This window comes from Epinephelus lanceolatus, chromosome 13, assembly GCF_041903045.1.
Source record: "Epinephelus lanceolatus isolate andai-2023 chromosome 13, ASM4190304v1, whole genome shotgun sequence".
Taxonomy (NCBI): domain Eukaryota; kingdom Metazoa; phylum Chordata; class Actinopteri; order Perciformes; family Serranidae; genus Epinephelus; species Epinephelus lanceolatus.
The window spans coordinates 44759254-44771851 of NC_135746.1; the positions used below are offsets into that span (position 1 = coordinate 44759254).

The 12598-nt window shown below is 43.2% G+C and overlaps 1 protein-coding gene across 4 annotated transcripts in view; it reads left to right on the forward strand.

The window, feature by feature from the left end:
- Positions 1 to 12598, forward strand: part of tnfrsf21 (tumor necrosis factor receptor superfamily, member 21) — a 301642-nt gene that overhangs the window by 112133 nt on the left and 176911 nt on the right. For all 4 annotated transcript variants that reach the window (XR_013493186.1, XM_078174118.1, XM_078174119.1 and 1 more), the window contains exon 3: positions 2222 to 2809. Coding sequence is in view for 3 of the 4 variants with exons in the window: in XM_078174118.1 (XP_078030244.1) it covers positions 2222 to 2809 (588 nt within the window). In the remaining variant the exon portion in view is untranslated. The remainder of the gene's footprint in view (positions 1 to 2221; positions 2810 to 12598) is intronic.

The window sequence follows — 12598 nt, forward strand, 5'->3', positions numbered from 1 at the left end:
GAAGTCAAATCAAATTCCACACAAAGAATGTATTTAATGTGTTTACTGTATTTAACTTAGTTACTTAAAATATTGCTCTATTATTTGCTACTTATTCACAAGGTTTATTTCTGGTTATTTGGTAATTCAAGTCTTTGCTATATGTTGCACTGAATGTGATTATCTTGCTTTTCATTTTCTTAAAGTGTTGTTTTTTTGTGTTTAAAGGTTTTTCACCTGGTTATTCACCATTGCATCAAACCTATAAATAAAAGAAAGAAGAAAAAGAGAGCAAAAGTGTGATGAGTGGAATCCTGTGAAGTCTAACTGAAATTAGCTGCCTTTTCAAGTGGGGGAGTTTTGCACACTGACACCTTGCAACAGTGAGGGCACTTAACATATACACTTGAAGATCCACTCTTTACTAAAAGTGTATGTCATGAAAACTAAAGTAATGGTCAAAGTTGCAATATAGAATATTTATGGTGTGTTGATTGAGTCACGTTGTCAGCTTGGGCATTGAGTAACATTACAGGTTAATGTTCCACCTTAAAGTCCCAGCAGTCGGCCCAGTGTATGAAATTATTTTTCTTTGACTCCGGCTGCTGCAAGAGGCAGCAAAACAACCTTTCATTGCATATTTACAGGTTACTAATTAAATGCTCCACGATATGAACAGTGGCTTCTGCCTCATAACCAGCCATAGCTCAGCCCTGAGCAGAGTGACCATCTGCTACTGACCAATCAACGGACTGCAGTGTTCACAGCTCCACCTTTTAGTACCAGATCTGTGTGCTAGGTACCCCAACAGAAGGGGTACCAAAAATGGTAATGGTATGCAACGGTTCCATCAGTGCTATCCACAACTTTTTGCAGTGGAAACAGGAAAAAAAGCATACTGAACTGAACCGTACCTTACCATACTGCTCAGTGGAAACAGGGCTTAAGCCTCAAAACCAGCCAAAACTCAGCTCTGAGCCAAGTGCCTGTCAGCTATTGACTAATCAACGGGCTGCAGTGTTCACAGTTCCATCTTTTAGTACCAGATCTGTGTGCTAGGTACCCCAACAGAAGGGGTACCAAAAATGGGGACGGTACGGTATGATTCCATTAATACCACATACAACTTTTCACAGTGAAAACAGAAAAAAGCATACCAAACCAAACTGTACCGTACCGTACTGCTTGGTGGAAATATGGCTTAAATGTTTCAAAGTTGGGTGTGGGAACCGGAACGAATTGGTTCCATGTTGGTGGAAAAAGGGTAAAGAGGGACACACAGGGAACTAAAAGGAAACACAAGGGAGGGAAAACCAGCAGAAACTCAAGAAACAAGGGAGAGGCACAAATGGGACCTTAACACTTCTCTTGCCTTTATTACTGTAACACTCTTCTGGCAAACCTGTCAGCATGCACAGTAAAACCTCTAAAAATGGTCCAGAATGTGTAGCACTCACATTAAGTTACAGTCACTAATGCACAACTATAGGGTAATACCTTTTTGAAGTCCGTCCATCATTCAGGTTTATTTACCTTTTCATTCGCCATTATCATACAGTGAATGACAGCTAGTCCTGTGAGGCAGGAAATCTCATTTCAGACTCTTCTTTTGCATTGTCCTCCGATTGTAAAATGGATAATTAACTCAATTTGGTCAGCAGAATCCTTTTCTGTCTCTAAAACTGCTTGAAGCCCTTTCTCCTCCAAGATGACCTAACCTGAGGTGACCTAATATGCTCTCTTTGTCTCTTACCTTAAAAAGCAAAAATTCTCATTTCCTATGCAGTTATGTGTTTTTGATACCTGTGGCACAGGTGGTTCACAATTTGAAATTGAGCCTTGTGGCCTGTTTCTCATTCATATATTCCTTTGACAAAAGAATAATTGTAAATATTACTGTAAAATGTCCCACTTTCCACATTGGGTAATTCTTCAATAACTGCATTTAGGGGATCCTTATTGGAAATTGGAAACTTTGTTTATGTTAAAAAAAAAAGGGTGGATAGGAAATAAGCAAATGGATTGTTTTCTGACTGACTGTCTTTCTTTAAACCCTCAAATATCAATATCTGTCTCATAAATCAAGCATGGGTTGGCTCCAGTTGGGTGTGCAGTGTTTACCCAGGGATAGAAGAAGTCAGCAGAGGAAGCAGATGACTGAGAACAGAGGGAGGAGGTTATTCCTCTCTCTTAATGCTCTGCTTCTTGCTTGCTCTTTCCATCCATCTTTTTCTCATCACAGGCACCTACAGCCAGTCGGCAGCCATCCAGCTGAGGGAAAGCAGGGGTGGGGAAGACCACCAAGTAGAGGGGCTACTCCTCAACTGGCTGGAAGCTTCCACCCCACCAATTCGTGATCCCCCTCGCACTCTGCCTCTCCCACCTCACAAGCAACTCATGGACCTCCAGCACCAGCAGGGGCAACCCAACTCTGAACCTGTGCCAGACCCCAACAAGAGGGCTGCGGAGGGTCTGGAGGGTGCAGAAGTAGTCAGGGTTGGGACGGGTATCAGCAAGGTAAGCGGGCAGGGGAGCGGAGGTGATGGAAGTGGGCTGTCCAGCTACTATAGGCCCACTCGCAGGGGGTCCCCAAGGCCGAGCACCCATAATCACTTTGACATTAATGAGCACCTTCCCTGGATGATAGTGCTGCTGCTCCTGCTGGTGCTGGTGGTGATTGTGATTTGCAGCGTGAAGCGCAGCTCTCGTGTGCTGAAGAAGGGTCCCATGCAGGACCCCAGCAGCATCATGGAAAAGGCAATTCAGAAGAAACCATCTGCGCCTCCAACACAGGTCAAAGAGAAGTGGATCTACTACTCCAATGGACAGGGTAAGCCAGCTGTATCTTTGTATATTTGAACAAGAATGATTCTAATGAAAAATTGCAGAAGGCTGCTTCAGTGCACAAATAGGTGAAGTTAAAGAAAAATAGAAAAGTGCAGTAAGTAGCGTGCAGATCTCGGCCAGGCAGAGTGTCACATTGTGTGGTGGACAGAAAAAAGATGGGTTACAATGTTGACACCCCAAAACTTGGCACAGGTCTACCTGATGTTATTGTCCCTCCTGGCTGCAATTATTTTTTTCGTAGGATAGCGAAAGCATAACCCGCCCTACTCTCTCTGATTGGCCAGTACCTGTTGTCTTTGTTGTTGGGTTGGTTAGGTTTAGGCAAGACGAGTGGGATTAGTTAGAATTAGAGTACAAATGCCAGGGTAAGCCAGTCAGAGGCAGAGTGAGGCAGAGGAGGATGGGCCATGTCTTTGTTGTCCTAGAAAACGCAAATTGTCCCTGACTCCCTTACAGTCAAGATGGTTGCAAAGATTACAAAAATATTGACTTATTCATCTTATTTCAGGCCTAACTTTAGTGGATCATAACATATTGGGTATGGAATTGATCTGCAGATGCGTCAGTACAAAATGACACCAAGCTTTCTATGGATGTCAGTTTTTGAGCCACATCAAAATTTAAATTTTTCAATTCAATTCAATTTTATTTATAAAGCCCAATATCACAAATCACAATTTGCCTCACAGGGCTTTACAGCATACGACATCCCTCTGTCCTTATGACCCTCGCAGCGGATAAGGAAAAACTCCCCAAAAAAAAACCTTTAACAGGAAAAAAAATGCCTGTTGTTTATAAACAAAGCACTAAAAGTAAGGACATTTGTGTTTGGTAGATTCTTTCTTTGTTGTAACGATGCTTCTTGGCAAGAAATCTTATACCTTTGGAGAGCCTGTTTATTTCCCTTTTCAATGGTGCCACATTTGTGAGGAACATGCATTTGTGGGATGAGCAGCAGAGCTCAGTATGTGGGTTGCGCCCATGAAACTTTTTGCGAAATCTTCTCTGCTAATGCCAAACAGCTTTTTTTGCTGTTGACTCTTGTTTGGGGTTATTTGGTGGATTGGATGATTGAGGTCTGAAGAAACAAGACATATTGGCAATTTAAAGGGGCAAAAAACAAAATCGTTTCACCGCTAGGTTTGCTGTTGTGCACTGCCTGTAGACCAAAACAAAGTGTGTCATGAGCCACACCTCCCTCTACCTCTGCTCCACTTCACTCAGCTGCCCGATAAACCCGTTGCTTCTTCCCACTTTAACCTGAACAAACCATGGCTCGGTGCTCCGGTTGGATCCAAACGGAGAGCCGGGGCTAGCTTGGAAGCTAGTGGAGGCTAATTGGCTGTGCTTCTCTCCGGTCACACTCCCAGCTAGCTCCGGTTTGTTATTCAGGTTAAAGTGTGAAGAAGCAGCAGATCTGTCAGGCAGCTGAGTGAAGTGGAGCCTGAGGAGGAAGCACTGGTTAGCCCCGGTTTCACTACAGGCAGATTCACTCGCTACAGGGTCAAGGGAATAAAACCATAACAGCCAACTTAGTTTGGCTTAGTTTAGCAGTTAGCGATGTCTTTCACTCACTCTCGGTCTCTGCTGTGTTTAGTTATTCCCCTGCCTACTTCAAAAATGATGGTATCTGTAATAAATGTAATATATTTGCTGAGATGGAGGCGAAGCTCAGTGACTAGAAGAGGTGGTAGAAGCGCTCCATAGCTGTAAGTTACTAGTGTAGCTGGTGGCAGCTGACTAGTGCTAACTGCTAACGCTCCCTGGAGCTAAGGCTAACGTTCCTACTCTTCTCACCAGGCTCATGGGCTCATGGCAACAGATCCAAGTTCTGATGGCACCATGACACAGGGAGTTGATTAATTAAATTCACTATAAATTTACATGAATGTCGTAGAGACCTAAAATCTTTTTCAGCTTGTTCACTGAATTGAGATGCAACTTTGCTACACTGCAACCTATGGCCTATTTTGATGTCAGTCACTCTAGTTATTTAAAAAACAAATATCTTGGACCTGCAAAGATGGCAGCTTGAGAGAAATTCTCTACCGGCAACCTAGATTAAATAGCCTTATAAATATAATAAACTTGCTTTAAACTTGAGCTCAAATCATGGTTAAGGGCTAATTCATGACAAAAGACTGGCAGAACAGAGCCAGAAGCAAGAAATCTACAAAGAGTGTTGATGCACATGATAACCCGAGTCGTGTGTCCTCTCCTGCTAGCTGCAGCTCACCAGCTAATGCTAACGGAGTAGAGGGCGTGGATGAGGACACGAAGATCAATCTGAACACTATATTCCAGGAGATAAAAAAAATTTCCGACAAGACAATAAGCAGCAACTGAGAGAAATCAAAGAAGAGATCAGCAAAACTAAACTGAGACAGATCCTAAACAGGATTCAAATACGAACTATGGAAGAAGTGGTGAATGAGCTCATAAAACTTCAGACTCACCTGGAAGCTAAACTAACAGTTTTTTTGTTTTTTATTTATATTTTGTGAACACAAAGTAACTGAACCAGAACTAAAGAACAGAACAAACGTCTAACTAATCTATTAAGTATTCTATCAACTACTTACTCTAAACTCTACTTACAAAACTAAACTTACAAAAATTGGAAAATGTAGTCACCCCTTGGGTAGTGGTGAGGCAGGAGGGTTTGTCTTTGTTGGCCTTGTCCAAGTCGTTCTTCATGAGCATCAGGATGAGGTACTCCTCACTGGCTGTCTGCATTGTTTACCACCCAGTTCTCCATCTTGTCCCCACTCTCCTCTGGTCCAGGGATGAAGAAGGTGTTGACCCAGAAGTGGAACATTTTGTCCCTCTTCCTCAGCTTATTCTGTTTATGGAAGAACTCCACTTTGATGTCTCCACAAACAGGCAGTGGCTGAGGGAATTCAAAATAAATTTGCCTCTCCTTGTGCAGGGTTATATGTATTTATTTTCACCTTCAGTTGGTATAGCACAACGTGGGGTTAGGGGAGGGGGGTCAGGGTTAGGATAAGTGCTGAAAAACTGTCAGTGGCTAAGGGGATTCAAAGAACATTTGCTTGTCCTCTTGAGCGGGGCCCTACGTGTGGATTGTTACTTTCAGCTGGTATAGCACAAAGTGGGGTTTGGGTAGGGGAACTGATCTTGGAAAGGAAAATACTGGCTGCTCCTGAAAGGTTGGAGATGTTGTTCTGCAGAAATGACCTCTCTTGCTGCTCTTTGCTCTTATACTGTCCCCAATTTGGAATTTTTATTTTTTATTTTTTTAACTGGGTTAGGTTGTGTAAGGGTTAGATTAGGAAATGATGGTCTTTCAATATTATTTTTTTAAAGGTTTCAGTTTTTTATTGTCTAATAGACAAGGCATAGTTTCCTTCAAGGGGAAATTTCAAATGACATTTTAAAAAAAACTGTAGGTAAGGGGGTGAAAATTGATAATCCTCGATGATGGAACCAGGAAGGTGGTAGAGCTGTGAAATTTGGTAGTCCTCTGGATGGGCTTTAAGCATGCAGAGTTTGGTGGGTTAGGATAGAGGAACTGCTTCCATCTCCTCCTCAAAAAGACAGGAGGTGCACAGTCCATCTGTCCGTGAAACTCATGAAAATTTGATATTTAATGCGTGTTCGGAATGGGCAGGGCAAAATGACTCGACAGCATCCCCTAAAGTGCAGCCCCGGCAGCAAGTTCGAGCTAAAATTCTGAAATTCAGGTGGCACGTATACTATGTCCAGAAGCACAAAAAAAGTATCTTGAAGCAATATCCTAAACCCCAAAGGAAGTCGGCCATTTTGAGTCGAACTTCAGATGCTAATGTTTCCATGTCTCCTTCAAGGATTTTCTTCTCTTCTTCTCTTCTACATCTGACCAACTTCTGGTTTTGGTCTTTGCATTCTTAAAGGGGCAAAAAGCGGAGTCGTTTCACTGCTAGGTTTGCTGTTGTGCACTGCCTGTAGACCAAAACAAAGTGTGTCATTAGCCACACCTCCCTCTACCTCTGTTCTCCACCCCCCACCCCACTCGCCTCGTCTGTGCAGCCGAGCACCGCAGCATCTCCACGGACTATTACATCCAGACGGTCTCGGTGTTTCTTCCGCAGGCTCCACTTCACTCAGCTGCCCGATAAACCCGCTGTTTCTTCCCACATTAACCTGAATAACAAACCAGGGCTCGGTGCTCCGGTTGGATCCAAACGGAGAGCCGGGGCTAATGTTAGCTGGGAAGCTAGCGGAGGCTAACTGGCTGTGCTGGCAGCTGAGTGAAGTGGAGCCTAAAGAGGAAGCCCCAGTTTCACTACAGGCAGGATTGGCCCAAAGTGGCACTGTAGTTTTGGAGGAAATGTTTTTCTAAAAGTCGCAGGAGTCTGATTTTTTTTATATGTTGTTCAGGGGCCCAAGACGAGCTGGTAGACATCAGTTAGGTTCCAATCAGCCCGGTAGTTTCCGAGGGGTGGGCCTCGAAAGGTTAACATTTTTTAACCAATTAAGGCTCGCCACGGCCACAAAAATGGACCGAACCACATGAAACTTGGGCTGTGGGCCTTACGTAAGACCTGTATCAGTCTCCCTGAGTCCCAACTCTGTAGACACTCTGCAAAGCTAACTAGCTCTGCAGTGGTCGTATCACAACGTGACGAAAAAATCCTAGCAGAAGGCTCTGTGGCACACGACATACTCGAATGTCAGCCCCCTACCTCAAAGCATTGATGAATTATTAAAGAAAAGACAGTACTTTTTAAAAATGTGTCTCTTTGGCCGCTGCGCAGCAACCTTTGACCCCAGGGGTCCCAGATTCAGAACAGAGGATCCCCCGGAGCCACTAAACGATAATCCGGAACAAAAAAAACCCAAAGTCCTCTGGATTTTTTTTTGCCTGTTTCAGAAACTCAAAATCAGGAGCTGTCAGACTTATGCCCTCTTACACCCTTTGACCAGAGAGGAGGCTATGGAGGAAATGTTTTTCTAAAGGTCGCAGAAGTCTGATTTTTTTATATGTCGTTCAGGGGCCCAAGACGAGCCAGTAGACGTCCGTTAGGTTCTGATCGGCTCAGTAGTTTCCGAGGGGCGGGCCTTGAAAGGTTAACATTTTTGAACCAATTAAAGCTCACCACGGCCACAAAAATGGACCGAACCACGTGAAACTTGAGCTGCGGGCCTTACGTGAGACCTGTATCAGTCTCCCTGAGTCCCAACTCTGTAGACACTCTGCAAAGCTAACTAGCTCTGTGGTGGTCGTATAGCAACGTGACGAAAAAGTCCTAGCAGAAGGCTCTGTGGCTCATGACATAGTCAATAATCAGGCAGAAATTCCAAAAAAAAAGGCTTTGCTGGCCTTGTTTGACCTTTTTGACCTCATTAAGAAAGGCTCCCAATCTTACCGGGCAACCATCGGGCTGACCTTTGACACTTGGGAAGGCCACACGGGTCCGAAACTCGGCACCGTGGTCCCTGCTAGGCAGGGAAGAAGCTAAACACAGCCCGCCAGACTGCCCGCCTTGCTACATTTTACAATGCTAATTGCAAATGTTAGCTGGGCTGCCGGGCTACTCACCTAACACAACCGTAACGCCTGACCCATTGCTGGGACTGAGCTGCTAATAACTCAATCTCCGGACATTAACCCATGCTACGATTGTAACATTAAATTTAATTGAATCGACATAGCGACATGTGCCTAACGTTACAGTTACTTATTAAAACAGACATTTGACTTCATGTTGTACCTGTCCAGCAGAAGAAGAGCTAGCTCCAAGTCAGATTGTAGCCCCTTTAGCTCTTGCAGTGCTCTCCACCTTGGAAATGCAAGGCCAATGTTAATCCGAGTTCTGTCCCTTTTTTTAACCGACAACTTCTTCACTAACAACCGTTGTTTCTTAAGAGGTAATGTTGGATCCTGGTCGTCTTCAGGTGGACGTTTTGTGCCGCTCTCTACCATTTCACTTCGAAAATACGCGCTGCCATTGCTCACTGGCTGTAGCCTTTTATAGGGAGGGTCAAGGGCTCCGAGACGGGGGGGGGGGGATTCACATAAATGTACATGAATGCGCAGCTGGACAAGGGGCTGTAAATCAACACAGAGAGAGGGTGTGTGAGGTCATGCTATACTCCAGATGAAATTACACCTCTAGTTCTTCACATAGCAATTTTTTAATTCCTTCAATCTAGAAATGATGAATTTCGCTTATTGCTCCTTTAAGGCCTTTAAGAACAAAACAGCCTTGCCACTTTTTCAAAAAAATCCTCAGTTTCATTTTGGCGTGGTAGCAAAGTTTGATGTATTGTGTTTTTTTGCCAAAAGTAGAAAATTGTTATAACTCAACTGTACATTATCGAATCTGCACAAAATTTCACGTGTATGATGAGAGTCCTGCCCTGAAGACAACTGTGCATCAAAATTCAGTTTTAAATTCACAGCAACGTCCCAGAAAGCTGAAATCTTTTCAGGTTGTTCACTGAAGAGAGACACGACTTTTGTATGCTGCAACCTATGGTCTATTTTGAAGTCTGTTACTCTATTTTTTCAAAAATTATGGAATATAATAACACATCTGTATTTCCATAACAGTACATACAAATGCTACAAAAAATACACAAATCTGTTCCCTGTGGAGGAGTGATGAAGTGTGCCGAATGGCGTTCAGATCAGTCAAATGGTTTATGTATGGCATATATATAGTTTGAGCCAATGATGTCTCCCCTTTCCCTATAAGATAAGATAAGATAAACTTTATTGTCCCGCAAGGGAAATTCGTCTTGGGCAGTATAGTGCAAACAACTGCAATATTCACATACATACATACAATCAACATCAACATAGACAAGTTGCCAACATAGTGCGTTGAGTGTGTTACAGTTGCAGACTACTGTTGCAAGAGTAGTGCAACCATTTGCCTTGTTTGTAAGGTTACAAACAAGGGAACTACAGGTATTGCACTGGCCTATCTCAAAGTGCAAGTGAGTGCATATAAAACAGATAAATACAGAGGTCAAATAAAAACACCAGTAAACCAGTTAAAATTATATTAAATCAGTTGCGGGACCATCGTGCAGATAAGAACAATATCAATCAATCAATCAATTTTATTTATAAAGCCCAATATCACAAATCACAATTTGCCTCACAGGGCTTTACAGCATATGACAATACTAGATGAGAACAACAGTAACCAGACCATTTAGGCATAGATAACCCTGCCCACATACGGCTCAACCAGGGGGGCATTGCAGGGCCAGCAGGTGAGCAGGCAACCACCTATTAGCATAATAGCAATCGTAAACAGTGATTGAAGGTGAATTGACGGGGAATTACACGGGGAATTTGACGGGCAGGGGACCAGCAGCCATAAGCCTCCCCTTGCCCACGTTATATGTTCCATATATATCTATATGGCAGGCTGGAAATGGAAATGACAGTTTATGGTGTAGGCTACACTTGATATACTAAGATAAAATATGATCAGACGCCGTCTTCTAGAATCACATGGGTGATGAAGGACATAACGTTGTCTTCCTTCGAGTGGTGTGAATTTTCGCACCCTCATCAGGACCCTAGCAGCACTGTTCTGGATGTATTGGCGCTTTTGAATGCTCTTGCTAGGGATCCTGATGAGGAGTGCATTGCAATATTCCAGCCTGGAGGAGACAAAGGCGTGGACCAGCTTTTCTGCATCTGCCAGAGTGAGTGATGGACGGAGTTTGGCAATGTTCCTGAGGTGGTAAAATGAGGTCTTACAGAGTTGTTGGATGTGGGAGTTGAAAGTGAGGGGAGGATCCATTTTTACACCATGATTGGTGACGACTGGAGATAGTGGAATGTCTTGACCAGAGAAGGTGATGCTGGTGATGGTGGAAGTTCGGACCTGGTGGGCAGTGCCGACTAGGATGGCCTCAGTTTTGGAACATCATTTCATTCACATGAAATTTTCAGTGTGCTCCGCACGGTGGACACAGGAAGAGACAGTGGTTTCCATTGAGCCATCCCTCCATCTCTCTTCACAGAGCAGATGTCATCATTAATCCAAGTCAATAAACTGGATTTAGCTACTGATTTTCTAACCAAATACATTGCTGGTAACAAATAGTCATTTATTAGGTGTTTTGGGTGGTAAGTAATGTTAAGATAATCATGAAGCAATAATGCAAAATAACCAATATGATGCCTGAATTCAGGGTACACAAGACAGTTACTACAGATGCAATGGGGACCTTATGATCAGTTCTTCATCATGTAATATTATAACAAGATTCTGAATTAATCTGGAGCAAATAATTATGTAAGGGGTCACTGAGTGGGCAAACAATTTTTGATATGGTTCACAAACATGGTATATTAGTCTGTTCCTAAGTAACATATTATCTAAGCAGTAAATAGTTAATGCCCAAAATCTAGATTATAGTTTTATATTCTATATTCCTGTTTTCTCAAGATATGCACAATTTACTTTGTTGAGGTGTGTCACCAGCATGAGAATATCCATTTGAATTAGATGAGAACAACATTTTCTTCTATTTTCTCTGCTTTGGTGAAACTAAAAAAGTACAGTATTATTATTTTTATTAAAAAAAAAATATTTTTTTTCCCATTCTTGTGGGATAAATGTTTGGGTCTAGTTTGTTGAATTTGGACACTTTTGTCTGGTTTTGGGACTTGTGTGAAAAATTTTATCATTATTATTATTATTATTATTTTATCATTTTATATGATATTTAATGTGAACTAGAGACAATCCTAAAGGCCTCAGAAACTTTCAGCCAAGTCTCTCTTGCTGAGCAGGAGTCAGGAGTCTGTTCTGCTTCCCTCCCCCCACCGCAGTAATGGCCCCTTACCAATTAGCCAATCAGAGCTCTCCGTGAGCTCCAGTGCCAAGGTGAAGCTCAGGTTAGGACACAGACTCGTCACCTCCTGCACTGCATGGAGAGATTTGTCCGACAAACTGAGGACCCACCACCGAAAGTGTGAACTCAACTTTGCTAACGCTGAGGTAAGTCATTTTATTTAATCTAACTATTAGTGACTGTGAGTCTGTGAGTCTGTTAGTGATGTGCAGTGATGAAATGTGTTTGAGTTAAGGAGTTTACCGTCCGTGCTTCGGTGTGTGTGTGTGTGTGTGGGGGGGGGGTATGCTAGCTGGGCTGCACGTTAGCATAACTAGCACGACGCTAACAGGAGGCTAACAGGAGCTGTCAGGAAGAATTCTTTAGTTTTATGACAAATAAACGTCATGTATTCAGTGTTTTAAGTCACCACAAAGGCTGTTTTGAGCTTTGAAAATGTAACAATACTGGCACGTTTTATTCATTTATTGAAATAGTTTCGCTCTCAAACGCAGCTCATACAGACACAGTCAGATGTTACGTGATTGACAGCAGGGTTGTGAGTGTGTTTCGTGCCTCCGTTAACGCTGTGAAACGATCAGACAGTACGTTAAATTTCTCCGGTTCACCGGTGACTCTCTCTCACCGCTCGCTCACGGTGTTTACGCTCTATGTCTCTCTCTCGCTCTCTCTCTCTGATGCGCGACTCAGCTGCTCGTCTGTCGCCACGTGTCTGATACAAACATAGGTAACAGACTCACGAACACGCGTGCAGTAACGTGCATGCTCGCGCTGTTTGTTTTGATCAGAGAGTGGAGATCACACTGGTTGCTGCAGTGTTGGTCATAAATCACTGTGTGGTCCTGTACACTGGCAACAGTCATGATATGACATATTTTGGCAGCTGGATATAATTGTACGGGCCTGAGTTTGACATGTCTGCTCTTCTGATTCAGTGACAGGTTGT